The sequence below is a fragment of the Spermophilus citellus genome, assembly GCF_964194105.1.
Source record: "Spermophilus citellus genome assembly, chromosome: 10".
Classification (NCBI taxonomy): domain Eukaryota; kingdom Metazoa; phylum Chordata; class Mammalia; order Rodentia; family Sciuridae; genus Spermophilus; species Spermophilus citellus.
Window position 1 is genome coordinate 32,929,113 of NC_138197.1, and position 19,624 is coordinate 32,948,736.

The 19,624-nt window shown below is 38.8% G+C and overlaps 1 protein-coding gene across 1 annotated transcript in view; it reads right to left on the bottom strand.

Moving 5' to 3' along the window:
- The window catches only part of LOC308658154 (scavenger receptor cysteine-rich domain-containing protein DMBT1-like), a gene marked incomplete at both ends in the record, with an annotated part of 184,480 nt that overhangs the window by 139,686 nt on the left and 25,170 nt on the right, over positions 1 to 19,624 (bottom strand). The window contains 8 exon segments of the mRNA XM_081310777.1: positions 1,317 to 1,634; positions 1,725 to 2,033; positions 12,193 to 12,277; positions 12,281 to 12,507; positions 17,173 to 17,487; positions 18,477 to 18,730; positions 18,732 to 18,756; positions 18,833 to 18,925. Of these exon segments, the coding sequence (XP_081166903.1) occupies positions 1,317 to 1,634; positions 1,725 to 2,033; positions 12,193 to 12,277; positions 12,281 to 12,507; positions 17,173 to 17,487; positions 18,477 to 18,730; positions 18,732 to 18,756; positions 18,833 to 18,925 (1,626 nt within the window).

Consider the following 19,624-nt stretch of genomic DNA (forward strand, 5'->3'; position numbering starts at 1 on the left):
AGACATTTAGATGTCCAAACAATAATATGAAAGGTTTTTCACACCACACACCCTATGTACAATATCAACCACAGAAAGATGCAAAAGAAATGTAACTAAACTTCTATATGATACTTTTGGAGAATATTTTTATGATCTTATGGTAGTAAAGTTCTATTTAAAAGTGCAGTAGAATACTAAGTGTACAGGAACAAGAATTTGGCTGCAGAAAGAACACCATAACAGGAGAGGGTCCTGGATTAAAAACCATATACGAATATATCCATATTTGCACCAAAAGATATCGACCTGGTAATTTGTAGGATCATTATTTGGGTACTCAAAAAGTGCAAACTACTCAAATCTCCACATAACTTGAATGGATCAATACATGATCCTGTGTTATTTGACAGAAAACTCTACAGTTGTAAAAATAAATGAGATTAGGCTAAAAATAAAAACATGGGTAAATTCTAAATATTACGTAGAGTCAAAGTAGACATAAATAGAGGACATGCTATGACTTTACATAAAGCTCAAATCCTGACAAAAATTTTCTTTGGCAGTTGCCAATGTCTTGGCTGGGCACAGAATCACGAGCCACTCAAGCAGGAACAAAACTTTATTTTTGAAAAAGCCGCCAATCCTCCCTACGCCCCCCCCACCTCCCCCGGAATTCCCTCCTACTATCCTTCCCCAACCAATGGGAACTCTCCAGGAGTCCCGTAACATGAGTCCCGTAGCAGGCCAAGGTGAACAGCAGGAGTCCAATTTCCATATGAATGTAAATCTTAACATAATCATAGCATCTCAGTGGCTAGCTGGCGTCACCTTACAACCGAAAGTGTCATGCATCATATTATTTGCTTGTGGCTCCTAGCAGGCAGTATTTAGAGTGGTCTTCTTTGGAAGGGAGGAAGGTACAGTGACTGAAGCATCTGCAGGTGACTTTTGGGAGCAGCTGATGATCTCTGATGGCCCAGGGTGAGAAGCTTGACAATTCTCTATGAATTGCAATAACAATACTAATACTACTAATAATAATGCTTACTTAAAACTCTTCCTCATAATACCCCTTGACAGGGCCTGAAAGATGAATTATCATTGAGAAGAATCATATTTTACAACAGAATGTCTCACTTTTGAAGTCACACTATCTGCTCTTAGAGACATGTTACTCAAATACCAATCAGTCCTGCCCATTTTTCATGAGCTTAAAATCTGTATATCCTGATAGAAGACAGGGTTTTATCAACATCCCACATTTTCCTTACCCCCATAGAGTGTGTAGGGAGGTTAAGGTCCTGCTGTGAATCTCACCTAAGCAGACAACTTACCTGAGCAGACCACAGAGGCTGTGTTGCCATGGGCACAGGCAGGAACACCCAGGGCAGTCACAGGGCAATTCCACAGGAAGGACTCAGACCCTGAGCAGTGGAATTGGTCTCTCCAGATCTCATCTCCTTCTTCCACAAAGTACACTCCCTTTGGGGTGGAGACGGCGACTCCACAGCCCAGCTGACAGCAAACAACATTGGCATTGGCCATAATCCAGTTGGAGGCACAGAGTGTTCTCCAGCCTCCAGAGGTCTTCATCTCCACTTGACCCTCACACTGAGAGCTGCCATTTTTCATGAGCCGAACATCTGTATATCCTGGTAGAAGACACAGTTTTAGCAATATCCCAGGTTTTTCTTACCCCCACAGAATGTATATGGCAGTTAACATCCTGCTATGAGTCTCACCTGAGCAGACAACTTGCACAGCCCCTCTGTGTAGGCAGCTGCCTCCAGGACAGGGCACTCTTGGGCAGAACCAGAGCCCAGACTCCTGCCCCTCACACTGGAACTCTTCAGCCCAGACCTGTTCACTGTCCTCTCTGAAGGGCAGGTTCCCCAGGACAAATGCAGCCTTGCCACACCGCAGCTCTGCACGGATGACCTGGGCTGTGGGTAATGTGAAATTCCCATCAGATACTGAAATCCACTCTCCTCCAGAATTCACTTCCACTCGCCCAGAGCAATGTCTATGTCCTCCAATCAGATGCACAAATCCTGTGGGAGAAAAAACAACAAGAAATATCAGGGAATAGAACAGGAAGTTGCAAGTCACAGGTAATGCTGTGAAATCTTTCATTTTCCATGGTTAGTTTCAGGGAGTGGATATAACAGAGGGTGCCTGCTGAGGTCCAGCCCCGGGGGGTGGGTTGGGGAGAGTGGGGTTCCAGGAGTCCTGAAGGAGGAGCAGTGACAGTGAAAGAAGAGGAGTTGGAGGATCGGTTGCAAGTTACAAGCAGCCTCCAGAAGACATATCTGCTGCCCCTGGAGTGATCTTTATTTTTATACCTTTTTTAACAGGTTTTTTTTCAGGTAGTTAATGGATAGCTTCAAAGCCTGAAACTTTTTTTGATTTACATAATTTTCAAGAGTTACAATCTTTTCTGACAGACATTGATTACCTAAGATATTGAGTACATCGTTCAAAATATTTTTCTGCAACCTTAGCTAATGATGATTAAGCTTTTAGGTTTTTACCTCAATCATTAGGAGCTAGGTGACACAACTAGACTACATGACTCCTAACCTATTATTTACTTCTAACTTTAAAGCATACCTATAATTATTTCATTAACCTTTAACTTTAAAGCATACTTATGATTATTGGTAAGCTTTCTTACTTGTAAACTAAAATCCCAGTAAAGCACTCTTAAAGTTGTGAAAGTCTATTATTTAAAAGCCTACTACTCCTAAGTGCCTCCAAAATATATCTATGTAAATTTTACATTATTCTATTTTTAATTTCCAAGGTAATTTTCTTTTTTCATATGACCTAATCAACTGCTTTCTTAAAGAACTTCTTTGATACTTGGTCAAAGCACACCAATTCTTATGTCTTTGTAATCTTTAACTAAATGGCAGGCTTTGCACCTCAACCCATTTGTCATTTATATTAACTATGTGTTTTCCATTTTCATCAAAAGTTTCTGTGTAAGGCAAAGGAGGGTCTATTGGTTGGGGAATGTATTTTTATTAGACTCTTGTCCTTGAGGGCGATACCATAAGCTACATAGGTGGTCCTTGTACAGTTGGCACAGCAATTGTTTTTCTGTAGCTAGGCTGTTATACAGGTTGTGGCTTTAGGATGGGGTTGAGGGGGGCTAGTGTAAATTGTTAACCATGGGATAAATATTTCTTGTTGTTTAGGCTTGAGCGATAACACCATTGTTTGTATCCTGAGAGATACTGAAACGCATCTCATGGCATGTCTCAATTGAATCCTTACTCTCATTCTGGGAATTTTCCTGCAATCTAGGGCAATATGTGCTTTTAGTATTGATTGATGTATGCCCTGTTATCCATATCATGAGTATCATAAAACAAAACACTTAACATTCCTAATAGTTCCAGTTTCCAGATGGTGTGGCCCTGCCGCAGCATCCCCCACGCTTTGACCCTGTCAGACAGTGGGTGCAGGAATGTCTTCACCAGGTGCCAAAATGTGAATTTTTTTATGCATACATATACATAACATGCATATGTGTGTGTTCAAGAAATGAATATATATATATATATATATATATATATATATATATATATATAATGTGTAATATGTCTTTTTCTTTTATATGGATGTATTATTATTCATATTATAAAAGTATATGTTTGTATGACTTTCTGTGACAGTTTACCTCCTTTTTTTTAAATAGGATCCATATCTATCCACTGAATGTAAACTCCGTATACAAAAAGATTATGATTAATTTTTCACTATTTTATGCCCTGAAACTTTCAATTCAGATAATAATTCCAACAAAGATAAAATTTGTTAATGAATGAAAAATTCAATATGTATCAAAAACTGACAATTTATATTTATTTCCCATTTGGGGATGAGAAAAGAGCTCACTAAATAGTGTGAGACTGAGCTTATTGTAACTAAAGTAATCAGGGTTCTTTATATCATACTTCCTATTACAGAAGACAGACAATTTAGAAGTAGGAAGTGAATTTATACAGAGATTTGAGCATGGTGTTTTGGGTTTTTTTGTGTGTGTTTTTAAGTTATTACTTTGTTTCTAATAAACACAGTTTGACAAATCCATTATGCATCTATTGAAGCTGATCAATTTCAAGTATAGGTTCAGACATTTGGGAGGGCATTTGATTACCAATGTAAAATTGTAATAAAACAGTAATTTTGTGTAGTGAGGAAGTTCAGCAAGGAATCATTTCTTAAGAGAATACTTTGTGCAATATATTTCCCTAACTAAACCATCAAAGTGGAAAGACAATCAAAAGCATTAATCTACCTTATTAAAATTGTTACTTAAAACATTATAATTGGAATACTCCCTTTGCTCTCTAAAGCTGATGTACTAACATGAAGTGTGGATTCCTGAAGTCTTACTATATTGGTAATTTTAATTTATAGCATTATTATAGAGGAATAATGATAAACATTTTCTTATAGAGTCAAAATTCCAAACTGAATTCACTAATCTTTAGGAGGTTATGTTTTTAAGAATATGAGATCTGCAGGTACATCATAAAAATCAGCCAGCAATACAATTATCCAGTGACAGGAACAACAAAGATCAGCCTCCAGAACAGAAACCTGACTGGCTGAAGGCTCTGCCTGTGGATGCAGCCAGGTCTTCTTCTCTGTGAACTCTGGTTTTCACACAGTTCCACCTTCACATTAAAGGTCAACATCAGCACCATCAGAGAGGGCCACCAGTTTTGCATGACTGATTGTAGTTTTAGCTCAGATAGAAACAGAATCTTGCCTTCATTGGCATTATTTCCTTTTTATTTTCCTTTATTTCATTCTATATGGCCCTTTTCTAGCATCCAAGAGTTAGAATTGCTCAGCTGAGATAGAATAACATTACATCCCGGTTCTATCTGAGATAATCCACTGTGATATCTGAGTACAGTGTCCTCTAGATAAAATATTAAGAGGGCATCTTTGTCTTGGGCACTGAATTCTATTGCGATATCAAACATTTTGCAGAGATTTTGTATAATTTCCATTAATAAAAATTGGAAAAATTTCAGTTAAAGAAATAGATCACCCAATGCAGACTTCACCTTTACTCTTCTATTCTTCACTGATGGTAAAGACCTAATCCAGCCATAGCCTAAGAGGGAAAAGTGTAAAATTTATACAGTACATGTACTGAGATGATCAACTGAGCATCTGTCATTGTGCAGAACAGAGATCCTGAGATGTTCAACGAGCAGGATTGTTACAAACTCATACATTTATTCATCTTTCAAAACACATTGAGGATTTATTATGTTCTGGGCACTGTATTATAAAGTGCCATATATCCAAAATCCTTGAAACAATTTTTTGAAAAAGATACAATTTAGAAATTAGAGCCAGCTGCCATCAATACAGATAGTATTTTTGGACGATAATTTACTCTGTTACACTTAATGAAATATAAACACAACAGTCAAAGTGTGGTTTAGATGCATTGTTTAGATTGTTTAGATACATTGTTCTATAAACCCAAATACCCATCTAGAGAAAATGGATATTATCTGTGACCAAGGAGAGTGAAATGGTATTAATGAGCACATCAAATGCACTCCGTGATGATCATGAGGACTGGCTTCTCAAAGGAAGAAATGCTCAGCAGAATATTAGGATGAGCAAACATGTGGGATCTATGTAAATGCAACTAGAACAATTTTATGATGGTGTTTATTAACTATATTATCCTTTTAATGGTTAAGTGTGTTTCCTTTAGCAAATGCACTTATTTGCTGAAATACAGGTCAATATCCAAGTTGTTAATTCTGTTTTCCATAGGACATGAAATTTCATGACAAAGATTCAGTGTGTCCACGATTCAAGGATATTTATGACAGAAGGCTGGTGTGAAGGAATTATGTATGGAATATGTTAAAAATTATTACGAATAATGTTTTTATTAAATAATAGGCTTCAAGCAGATTGGATTGAATACAAACAGATTCAAACACACATACACACATACATGTGTATATGTATGTAGAATATAGTACTTATAAAATCATTCATATACCTACATTTAATTTTAAATAATAATATTTTAAATTATTAGACTACATATATTTATATCTAAATATTTGTTAGATATTTTAGGGATAGGCATATATAAAAGAAAATTAGTCTCTGTTTGGTATTGTCCAGTGTAGTCAAATATGTAGATGTCAAAAAGAGTCATAACATGGGCTGGGGTTGTGGCTCAGTGGTAGAGCGCTCGCCTCTCATGTGCGAGACCCTGAGTTCAATCCTCAGCACCACATAAAAATAAATAAGTGATATAAAAGTACTTGGTCTGACTACACTAACAAATAAATATTTTTTTAAAAAGAGTCATAATTCATGGAAAATAAATGATACCTGCTCTTTAGAAAATATTAGAGTGGGTTATAAAAAAAGACTCATTCTAGGGCTTTCCTTTTAACATATCATTTTCAGTGTGTCCTCTAACATGACTTTTCCATATTGATTAAAGTCTTTCAATTATCTGATATAACACAATCCATTCATTGGTCTAGAATTGGGTAAAGAATCAATATCACTACTGATGATTATTTTGCTTAAAACACAATTTCACTACCTTAAAGTTGTGGGGGACAAAAGTGGGGATTGAGAGTGTCAGCCAGGTTGGCTCCTTCTCTCAAGACTGTAGGAGGGGATCCATCCTTGCCCTCCCTCACTTCTGCTGGTCAATGACAGTCCTTGGTGTGCCTTGGCTCACAGATGCATCACTTTAGTTGCTGCCTCTGTGCCTACCTGTCCCTTTTCTCTGTGTCTGTCTCTGTGTTCCCTCTTCTGAGGACATGAGTCAGGTTGGATTAGGAATATGGATGACAGACTTTAGAATATGACTGAAGAATTCATTGCAAAACAGCAGAATGAAAATTCCTCACAACCTTTCAGCTATAGTAACTGGCTCTTCTTCTAAATCTGTGATGCTTCAGTGAAGACTATTGAATCTCCTCCTCTGACGCATCACACTTAGAGAACAGAGCCACATCCCAGTCTAATCAACTGTTCCAGGAGTAGTAAGTCTGGTAAGAGGAGGCATGTTTGTCTTAGTCCCTAGAGACAAAGCAGTGATTGACAACAATGACGTGAAAAGAAAAAGAAAAAAGGAAACGGTTCTTCTATTTTTCCCCATGATTGCCTGTTGTTTCAGTCATGACCACCAATTGAAATTGCATGAGGCATGGTAAGGACATTTCAATATCTGCATGAGACTGGTATTTTCATGACATGTCTTAATGTTGAAATAATTCCATAGATATTGTCATGTGAGGTACATAGATTTTGGGTTCACCAGAGCCATCTATATGTTTGTTTGAAACAGTATCAATATTTTTTTCTGTGTCTTGTGCCTAACATTTCTCCACATGAGGGCCAAGGCAGAGCCTGACTGACTTGAGCTCATCACTCAGCTTGTGCCTGACTCATCTGAGGACAGGGGTTTAATTTTCAGGGTGAAGACTGGGCTGACACTGAAGGCTACTCTCCAGCTCCTTGTGCTTTTAAAGGAAATCGTTCTTCCCAATTTCACCTGAAAGGTATCAGACTTATGTGTATATAGGAGGGATAGCACAGAAAGAACAATTTTACCAAGAACCATTGAATGGAGAATTAATACATGGAACCAAATTCCATGAAAACTCCAAAGGACCAACACAGCAAAAATCAAAAGTAACTTCAAAATCTTAAGGTTTGACACTACATATTGAACACTAAAAAATAATTTCTGCTTATTATGTCATAAATCAGAAGAGGTAGAGACACACTCATGCTTCAGCCCAAAAGGAGGATGCATCAAAGCCCATAGCAACCAACCAAGGAATATGGTCCTGCTCTGTGGCCTAAGGAGCTTGTAGGATTGGCACTAAAAAGAACTGAAGGTGCAGAGTGTGTGTTTGGCACATGGAAGAAAATGGACTCTTTGGGTGGCTTCTCTAATAGGGACACACAGATGAGCAGCTCACAGGCAAGGTGTGGGTGTTGGTTGGTTCCTGTATAAATAAATAAGGTACTGTGGTGTTTATAGTAAATTCATCCTCAGTCTCAATTTCTCTTCCTAAAACTCTCTATCTGAATTCTCCAGTAACCTAAATTCCTTGACACAATGGCCCTTTTCATGGCTATTTAAAGCTCCACAGTGATAAATGCTGTCAACAGTTAAAAATTACTAAAAATTTTAAGTTACTGAAAGTGTTAAAAGTTACTAAAAATGATATATTGTTGAAGATGCTCATATGCTACATCCTTATGCCTTGACAGAAAAGACAGAACCTGGTAAGAATAAGTGACTTGTTAGAGGTTAGAAACATCGTGCCATCCAGATCATTCCACCATGACCTCATTTCTGCCTCTAAGCAACAGTTCTGGCTTCAACTTCCCCACATCCCAGATGCCCCCTACTCCATCCTCCAGCCCATCATCAAGGATATATCATGTTCTTTGCTCCTTGGTGCCTCATCTCTACTCTTATTTCAAAGAGGTGGCCTCCACGTTACAAACTGGATTCATTTGGAAAAATGCTTTAGTCAAGTCCCAGAAGCGCTTGTAGGGACCTGGGCTCCAGGAAACTACTCTTTATGTACCCGTATCAGCTCCTGGGAGATCCCCAATTCTCCACATCCCATCTTTTAGAAATCTAGGGCTCTTTCAGCTTGTGGAAATGACCTCTCTCACTTCCCATCACCATTGGGCTCAGATTTATCCAGATAAACGAAAGAGGCAGGGTGGCCAGGTTGATTTTCAACATCTTTCTTCAAGATTACCCTTTATTTATTCCACTAAGACCAAGATTGCTTCCTCTACCCTGCCTATAGCTGGGACTCATCTGCATACAACCAGTTCTATAGGGTTTTGATCATAAGCCTTGATTCTATATCCATCTGTTTCCTCATCCATGACTTCACAATCCTACTGTACTCTTTAGGGCACAGGACTGTGTCATCTGAGTGGATGGGAATGTCTCTATCAGATGTGGAGACATTGGCCAGGCAGAGGTTCACATAGATCCTAGTATCTTCTTTGAAAACCAAACTTGCTCTGTATTCTTGGCTTCTCAGTCATCTCTGAAAGCCAGAGGTGGCAGCATGAACTTCCCTTTGAGGGACAGGAAGAGGATAATGAGAGTGATCATTGGAGGACCAGAAATTGGCAAAAATGTATGTATTCAGGAAAGGTAAAATGGGGCAAAGAGATCTTCAAAGGAGACATAATCTAAACTTTCCGGCTGATAGAGGAGACAGGTACTCAAGGAGAGTATCGAGAGTCGCTTCCCTGTTTTTTAATTCAAAATACTAATTTCTTTTCAGAATTTGCTATGTTCCAGAAATATTTTTAGGTGTTGAGTATGACTATTTCAAGGAAATAATGCAGACCAAAACCAACCATTTAAACCATTTGAACTATATGAGAGATCTGGTTGGGAAAAGAAAAACAAAAATGCATTTGCAGAGGTCCACTGATTCACATGAATCATTCTCACTAGAGTAAATTAAAACTTATAGTTGGATATATCCTTGTCTGATTCTTTGCTTAAAGGATATATTGCTTTGTTGGGCAAGTTTCATGTCTTAAAAAGGTATCATCCACAAGGCATTTTCTCCCCACATTCTCACCTCAATACCTCATCTTTGAGTCATTCTTACAATTAATTATTCTTCTTTTATATAGTGAGGGTGTACAGAATTCACACAAATGTACACAGAGTCACCACCCTAAACCAGGGTCTTAAGCCCAGGCACTATAAGCTTCCTCTGTCTTCCTCAGAATGTTCTATTTGATCCCTTCTCATTCTTATCAAATTTACTTCTCAGTGCACCTCTCTTGTATTATTGAATCTATCACATATAAACTACATAACCTTCCCCCATATCTTGTCACCTGTAGCATTTTCCTCCTTTTTTCATTTAAATTAAATATATTTCAACTGATACCCCAAACATAAATAATATATCTATTAATGGAGTAAATAGATTTATTGATGCATGTGTACATTGTGTTATCTTGTTTGTTCAAACACTGTTTATTTCCTTCTGTGAAAATTTTCAATATGCTCTCTTCTTGCTTTTTGAAATGTTTCTTATTGTTATCTGCAGTCACCTAACTGTGCAACTCTACACCAGAACTTCTTATTCCTATCTAAGTAAAACCTATAAGTGATTGATCAGTCTGTAGTCTTACATTTCTAACCCCTACACTTTCCATCTTATAGTAATCACAATTCTAGTTTAAACTTCTAAACTTTTATTAGATCAACTCTTTCAGATTTGACATATAATGAGATTACTAGACTCTTGTCCTTCGTGGCTTGAGTTGTTTCACTTAACCTAGTGATTTTCAGGTCAAGGTTTTCATTCCTTTTTTCCTTCTTCTTCTTCTTCCTCTTCTTCTTCTTCTTCTTTTTTTTGGCTGAAGAGTATTCCATTATGCAAATGTACTTCATTGTATCCATTTGTTAGTTGATGGACACAGATTGTTTCTGCTTCTTAGCTACTGTCAGTAGTGCTGCCATATACATGGGAGTACAGATGTCTCTTCAATATCTTGATTTCATTTCCTTTGAATGTATACTCAGCAGTGGATTTCTGTATTGTAAGATAATTTGGGGGGGCGATGTCTGATAATGACTTAATATATTTGTATTTCCTTTGTTTGTACAGTACAGCTTTGCTGTGTTCTATATTTTTGATTGACAGATTTTTTTTTCTTCAGTTCTATGAAAATCTCATGGCACTCACTTCTGGTCTACATGATTCCTGTTGGGAAGTTCACTATCAGGTGAATAAGTTCACCCTTATGTGTTGTTTGTTTATTTTTTCCTCTTGATTCCTTGAGAATCTTTAGCTTTCTTCCCTGAGAATGCTATTATAATATGTAATGATAAGAGCTCAAAGTTTACAGGTCAATTCTGGACTTTTCACCCTCAAGCAGAGACTTAAGTCTCTCCATAGTGTGCTGCCTGGTGCTTTGGGAAGCAATAAGGAGGAGGGTGGTCCTGTGGCCACAAATGCTGCAATGCTATGTCACACTCTGAGGCCATGGCCTGCCAAGGCAACACAGAACTGGGGAGGTACCAAGGCCCTAAATGCTATGAACTGCCTACTGGTGTCTCCTTTTCTTTTTATTATCAAAAAAGCAGGCACTTGGGCTGGCACTTGGGCTAGGGTTGTAGCTCAGTGGTGGAGTACTTGCCTTGTACATGTGAGGCACTGGGTTCCATCCTCAGCACCAAATAAAAGTAAATAAATAAAATAAAGGTATTATGTACATCTACAACTAAAAAAAATATTTTTAAAAAAGGAAGCTTTTACCTGGGACCTTTTATTTTCAAACAGCTTGATTATTCTCTCATATCAATCCATTTTTTGTGTGTCTATGTGGTGTATTTGTGGTAGATCACTGAATAAACACCTTGATCTTGAGTCCTAAACTACATAATCTCTTACCATAATAAATATATATTAATATTTTATTGCTTCCTACATTGATCTGGGAGCACAGTGTTTAATTCACCTTCCAAGATGAGCTATACAGAAGTTGCTTAAAAAAAGAAATGCAGAGAGATTCTACTGTAGTAGAGAGAGGAGAAATTGTGAATCAGGGCATTTCACTCACTATTCTCTGGCCCTTCCTGCCAATGAATTGATAATTCTGATGTCGAAATCTGGAAAGCAGAATTGCAACTTTCCCTTAATCCATAAACTCCCCTGTGATGTGTTTAATCCCATCCCCGTGCCCATACACGTACTAACCCAGTGCAAAAATACTTCTTACCATACATATACAAACACTGAATTCAACTGAGAAAAGTAGGGCCTCATTCTTGACTGTCCTTTGAAAAGTGCTGCAAACAGAGTATGTGTGCTAATTTTGTATGTAATCCTAAAAAAATAGTAAACTGGAGAAAAAAATTATGAAGATTGATTTTAAATTGAAATACTCTACAGAAAAAACTTTTCAAGTAAGAGAGTTGAGAAGGGAAAGGACAATAGTAGAGATTTACAGGACAGGAATAAATGAAGATCATCATCCAATGCTATCCCTGAATCCACTAATTCAGGGAAGGACATCCTACTTCTCTCTGGACAATTCATCCTTTATTCCCCCAGGGATCAGACACTACTTCCTGGAACTTTCCATTCTCTTAGGTAGTGGAGAATGCACTGACCATACCTGAGCAGATGACTCCTGCATCTTTAGAGTGCCTGCAGTTGTTCTCTCCCTGGCCCAGGACAGGGCACTTCCACAGGTAATCCTCCTATCCTGTGCACGCCAGGTCCGTCAGCCAGATGGGCCCAGATCCCTCTCCAAATTGTGCATAGAGCAAGGCATTGAAGGCCACTCCACAGCCCATTTGTCTGCACACCACATCTGCATCTTTCAAGTCCCAGTTGTTATGACAGACAGTGCCCCAGGAATGCTGGTGAATGATCTCCACTCTGCCTGCACAGCGACTGCCACCATCCACCATGCGGAGCTGTGTGCTCTCTGAGGAGAAAGAATCGTGTCAATGATGTCACGTATTGTCAAAGAGAATGAGAAGGGTTCTACTGCCATGTGGTACACCTTCTCTCAACAAAGCACTTGGAGAATCTACTTTCAGAATGCAGTGCTTGTGGTGTAAGACATGGAGTCATTCATTATACTAGTCATTCATTATACACATGTGAGGCACTGGGTTCCATCCTTAATTTCTACCATCACATGTATGGGAATTAATTGTGAAAAAATAAGAAAGAGGGAATTAACTACAATGTATTCAAGTAAGTAGTCTCAGTAGAAGTTATTATGTAGATTTGATCAGAATAAAACTTGTTATTGGTAGACTTCTGTATATTATGTAATAAAACTTTGAGAAATGCCAGATTTCCTACTTTAAGTAGCCAAATGTGTCTTTTCTGAATGATTTCTAAGAGTTTCTGTAATGGGCCAGTATCTGAATTGGCTTCTTGAAGATATATGCTTGAGGATCCATGGCCTTAGATTGGAAGGGTCAGAGCACAGGAGATGGAATAAGAAATGGGATGAGATCATCAGAAGCCTCAGGTGACAGCCATGATTCCAGTAAAAAAAAAATGTAATATATACACATTAAGACTGAAAAATAAATGGATCATAAGACAAACTATAGTTAATGCAATATATTTCATTAATGGTTCTAGCCTTCATAGTTCAAATATGGGTATGTAATTTTAAATTTGCATTTGCTTTAGGTAGATTGGGCAACCTCCCTGAATAGATGATGTCAGATATTGACATTGTCCAAATGACACTAGGAATGATGGAATGCTACTTGTTCCTCCAAATATATCTAATCTCTGCTTGGACTTCTTGCCAGGAGTTCTTGATGAGGAGTTAAATAGCAGAACAGAAGTACACTTTTTATGACTATGTGAGTGAAAAGAGTCAGGGAACACAAGGGAAACTGTATTCTGAGAAAGAGGAAAAACACTGGGAACCAATAAAGAAATGACGAGAAATGTTAATGATATGGAGAATCATTAAGGCAGCCCAGAGAAAAGTATAAAGCAATTTACAACTTCAACTCCAGCTGTAACCATGTAATGGATAACCATGGGAGAAACACATGGTTCTTACAAGTTTTAGAACAAGTTTTAGGAGATATTCCAAGAGGGACTCCTCCTGCACAACAAGACAGTTTTAGAGAAGTCTGAGTCCATCACACTGCTCAGCAAGCTCTCAGAGTGCTATAACCCGGGGTTATCTTGACAAGGGTCCTATTGTAGGGGATAAATTGTATTGGGGTTATAAAATATGGATTAATCATAATTCCAGGTCCCTGGGTCACCCTCCACAGTGATTGTGTGAAGGAAGAAAACCTACAGTCTCAGATAGAAAGACTGACTTCCACAAAAACACTGACCTAGTGGCACAGAAGGGCCTAGAGGCCTCACTGACAAATGGTCTTTCTCTACGTGAGGAGGAGTGATTCCAGTCTCATGTGGTTTCACATGCAAGTAATATCTGAGAGCTAAGAGACCACAACTGGTGATTGACCCCATTCCCATGACCCATCTCCAGAGTGGAGCTCAGTGGTTTGATAGCTTACACCACTTTTTACAGGCATTCCAGGGATTCACCATGGCTAGAACAATGCAATCAAGATCTCAGTATTGTGTGCCCACCAGTTGGGTCCAGAACCTACTGAAGAAAGGGCTTGTGGTGACTTTGACTTTTTGCCATGCACCCAGATTTGCAAATAGAATTTGTCCAGCATGAATATGGCCTGCCCCATCAATATTCCCATAACTTCCATGGCAGGAAATGAGGAGCTCAGTGCAGCCAGCATATCACACCATATCCTAGTTCATTTTGATGTGGACTCAAAGGAACTATGATTGGTTTCATTTTTAGGCAACCAGCCCTACATTCCTGGTGGATTCAAATGTTAAATGACCAAGAAAGGGTTGTCTACATGCAAGTATTTTGTCTGGAAGGAATTTTTTATGAATTTTAATTTATGTATATATATATATATATATATATATATATATATATATATATATAATTATATTTTCCTTATAACTCTGTATTTAATGCATTTTTAAATTCTTTAGATGGATTTTCACTTCTTTCTCATCTTTTCTTAACATAATTAATAATGAATTAATTTCCTTTTATTAATCTACTTTCTCATTCTGTTTATTCTTTGCCTAATCTATTGCTACTATTTTACTTGTTATTGAGTTTAATTGATTAATACTGTATTTATATAGCTGATTTGTGCTTATGTGGTAGATACTGCTGTTTTTCACTTTCTTCTTTCTGAGTTATGATGTTGATCAAGCCAAGAAACTTGAACAGGTTGAATGTGCTTTGCCACTGAGCTATACCACCAGACACTACAATGAGGATGGTACCTTATTTTAGCCATGACCTAGCCTCACACAAGCCATGGTGGATGTTATGGTTTGGATGACAGGTGTCCCCTGAAAGCTCTTGTTGGGACACTGCAAGAAGTTTTAGAAGAGAAATGATTGGGTTATGAGTCTTAACCAAATCAGTGACTTAATCCCCTGGTGGGATTAACTAAGTGGTAATATTATTTTTGTCTTTGACTGACAGAGGAAACCGTGGAGTTGAGTGTACTTGAAGCAGGGAGGACTATAATGGGGCATCATATTGACTAATCAGGGTAAGAAAAGCATGTGCATTCATGAAGAGAGTGGAAAACTGAAAAACTGATAGGGGAAAACATTTGGAAGGTGCATGAGGATGAAATATCTGGGAAAGGAGCATCAAGAATATTTGCCACAAGGAGAAGTAGCAATAGTCAGAGAAGAAACAATGCAATCAAGTTCTCAAGCTGGACAGTTAGTGATGGTCAATAGTGTGGCCATAAAGCAGATGGGGGTATGAGGGATGATTCAAAGGGAGAAAGTCAGGGATGGAGAGGCCAGGATGTTATCTCAGTTGTATTCAATTATCCTGGCAGCAGAACAGGAGAAAGAGGAGCCTGGGGAGACTGGTATTGCAGCCTTCCTGGATAAGGGGGAGCAATCAGTCGGGAAAATGACAACAACAGAAGTGGTGGCACCAGCCACCTCAGGGAGCAAATTTCAAGTAGCTGGACCTGGGTAAAAAAAAAAGAAAATAAATTATTGAAAATGACAAAGTAAAGCAGGAATGGACTTATTCTAAGATTTGACTCAGAAATATCCCATTGAAAGAGAAGCACAGAGCCCTCCCAATAATAAGGACATCATTGTTCTCAGAGGACAGCCAGGTGTTTGTCAGAACATAAAACTAAATGGGACATTATGGGTCTTAAAATATTAGAAGATGATAGGCTCCAATTTCCAATGAGCCCCATGGAAGGTTTTCTGGGACAGGGATGAATGGGCATACTTGTTTGCAGTAGGATATGGATAAAGGCTTAGAGGCAGTAGTATCAACCAAGATGACATGGCCTGAGAGGAGGTCAATTCAAGAGAAAAAAAAGGGGAGACCAGGCCCCTTATTATACAGCAATTCCCCATTAAGTGCAGATGAAAAATAAATTAACAGCTTTTCAACAGGATTTTTATGGGACCCATGCCTTGGGGAGGACTCTAGATTTTATTATGCATCCAGGTAATCATGTATCTCTCTTCCTACCCTCCTCCTGCTTTGCTCATGATGGGATTTTATCAGTACCTCAAGGTCACCAATGCTCTTCTTACCTCAATATTTACACTGACCCAATGTTCTGCTTTCTTTCTGCATTGGACCTCTAGTCGTTCTTTAGGTTTCAACTTAAATATGATTTCTCTCTTCCTCAATGTACATATTTCCACAACACCTACACTACCTTCATGACACTCAGATTTATGCATGGTGTGTTTCATTAGGCTGGAGTGCAAATTGCAGCGGTATTTCCTCCTTGCATTGGTCCTGCTGCCTGAAATTAAGTTTCTACCTATAAATCATTCAATTAACTTACCATCAACAAACTAACAGAGGTTTTCTGGTGGTGGGTTTCAGAGTAAACATCCTACTGTATTAGATTCCCCAAGTTGCCATTCACGCAATTGAAATTGTGAGGAAGATGAAGTGTTTACTCCTAACCTCAATTTCCTCATGTGAAATAAATGATCACCATGGTACCTACCAAAAGTTGATTGTGTCTGTGGGAACAAAGTGAGAGCACATAGCAAACAACGTGTATAACTCAGGTCCAATCATTCACTCTCTCACTAAGGAAATACAGATTAACTAATATAACAAGACTGCATGAGGGCTGGGGATGTGGCTCAAGTGGTAGCATGCTCACCTGGTATGCGTGGGGCTCTGGGTTCGATCCTCAACACCCTATAAAAATAAAATAAAGATATTGTGTCCACATCAAACTAAAAAATATTTTTAAAAAAAGACTGCATGAGCTAATTGCTAAGAATGTTCATCAGAGTACAACTTCATGCTCCCATATTCTCAGTTCAGAGTCTCTGGTTCTTTTCACATAAATTGCTATTATCAATGGTTTCCTTACATCTGCCTTTGAAACCAGACTACGACAGGTGGATCAGGTAATCTCTATCCAGTATTCATTTTGTAGACTTATTTCACCTCATCCATTATATTTGAATATGTGAACCTTACCTAATAACAACCTATAGGCATAGGACAAACACATAGAAATAGCAAGTATGTCACCTGTACATGTGATATGAACTTCCTCCTTTGCAGAGCAAGATTGGTGTTTCCAGGGGTCAGAAGGACACTGCCAGAGAGAGATATCAGTTTCCCGACAGTGGATTCCATCTACCCAGTGGGGTCTAGCACCTTCTCTGGAAGGAATCAAGAAATCCAGAGTGCCAGTGTCCCCACAGCCAAGCTGTCTGCAGATCACGGACAAGGTCACAGCTTCCATGGGACTGTGGCAGACACTGACCCAGGTGTTGTTGTAGAAAATCTCCAGCCACCCAGCACACTCCTGGTCCTCACTCACCAACCTGAGGGCCAGAAACTCTGAAATGGAAAGGGAAACATCAGGGCTCAGTGAACATTGAAGTCTTATTGATGTTTTTTTCTTTATTCCTAAGTAGTGAATATTCATTGATAACTCTGCTAAAAAAGTGCCCACCAGGTGGAAGACTGGAAGTTATGTTCTTTAAACCTTTTTTCTAATGTGTACCTCTCTGTTTCTACAACAATATAACATTAGCAAATCAATAGGCAGGAACACTGACCTGGGACTCTGACTAGGAACATTGACCTGAACTCTTTATTTACTATCTGAGGAACGACTTGATAGATCCTAGAAAAGGAACATGGACAGAGGGGTGGTAGAATAGTGGAGCTCCAAATATGTCCTCTCACTGATCCTGGGAGCCTGTGAATATTTTACCTTATTATAAAAGGGCTTTGCAGATATGATTAAAAATAAATCTTTCATGGATTATCCTGGATCATCATGGATTAATAAGTGAGTACAACATAATCATATCCTTAGACCTGTGCCCTCAAAAGCAGATAATTATTTCTGGCCCTCATCAGAGAAACATGTTGCTCAGTGTGTTGAAATGCTGTTGGCTTGAAGAAGGAAGGGGTCATGAGACAAGGAATTCAGGCAACTTCTAGAAAATGAAAATGGCAAGAAAAGAGTCTTCAGAGAGATTCAGCTCTTGCAGCTTGATGACACTTTGTTTATAGCCCAGACAGACCCAGGTCAGTCTTCTAAACTTCACATTGTAAGATGACATATATGTTTTGTTGAGTCTCTCAGTCTATACTACCTTGTTACCACAGAAGTAGAAAACTAATTCAGTGTGTCAGAATGTCATACCCATAGGTAATAAAAGAGTGATGACTGCTTTAAATGAACACTATCAAGAATGACAGAAGACAAGGAGTATTCTTTTCCTCTGCCCTGTCCTGACTGCTGCCTTGGGGATCAGACACCATCCTGCAGACCCTCCCCTTTCTCCTCCCACCTGTGCACAGTGTGCAGCACAGACCTGAGCAGATGACCCCTGCATCTTCCTTGTGCCTGCAGTTGTGCTGCCCCCAGCCCTGGGAAGGGCACTGCCACACATGGGCCTCCTCTCCTGTGCAGTTCAGCTCGTCCAGCCAGATGGGCCCTGATCCCTCTCCAAAGTGAGCAGAGACGGTGGCCTCCAGGGCCACTCCACAGCCCAGCTGTCTGCACACCACGTGGGCATCTCTCAGGTCCCAGCTGTCATCACAGATGGAGCCCCAGGAGCCCTGCCCCATCCACCAGGCGGAGCTGTCTGCTGTCTGAGGAGAGACAGGGTCAGTCAGTGGGCATTTGCACAGGGAATGGGAAGGCTCAGGTGCTGAGGGTCTTGCTCACCTGAGAAATTGGCAGTGTAGCCCTCTGAGGCTGCAGAGTCTGCTGGGTCAGACCAGGAGTCATTGCACTGGGGCAGCAGCTGGGTCTGGTTTCCTACAAAAGGGATTAGAGAGCAAGAAACTGATTTAAAGTACTTAATAATCTACTGATGACATCTGAGGTGAAAGCTATAACAAAGAAGCATCAATTTCCTTTCTTCAGAGCTGATTTTTTAATTGAGACTTCTGCTTTTCATTATGCCAAAGTTTTTTTTTTTAAGCCTATACTTTGAAATATATCAGTTGCTGTTGAGAGCATTGAATAGCTCCCAGGGCAGCAAGATTTTTGAAGTCAAGTTTAGAGAAAAGAAAAACTACAATCAGCTATATTGCCCTATAGGAATTTTTTATTCAAAGGTAGTAGGAGAAACTCTGAAATCTCAGCATGTTTGCCTGATTTCCCTGGGAATACACAAGTACAATTTAGTTTGGGCCAAAGAGGTAGAATTTTTTAAACATCTTGATAACTGATATCATATTTTGTGAACTGAAAGTAGAGTTTTTCTTTTAGATGATTCCCAATATTTAACCACCTCAATCACTTTTATTTAAGGTGATCTACCCTAAATTAACTGCATGGATGAAGCAAAATACCTTGCTAAAAGTTTCATAGGATATGCATCTTGGCCGAGAAATTATAAAAAATATCCAATAAATATTTGAGAGTTATGTATAATTTTAAAGTCAGAAACTAAAAATAAGAAACCAGTGGAGAAGAGTAACAACACTGTAGATTAGCACAAAATGAAAATAG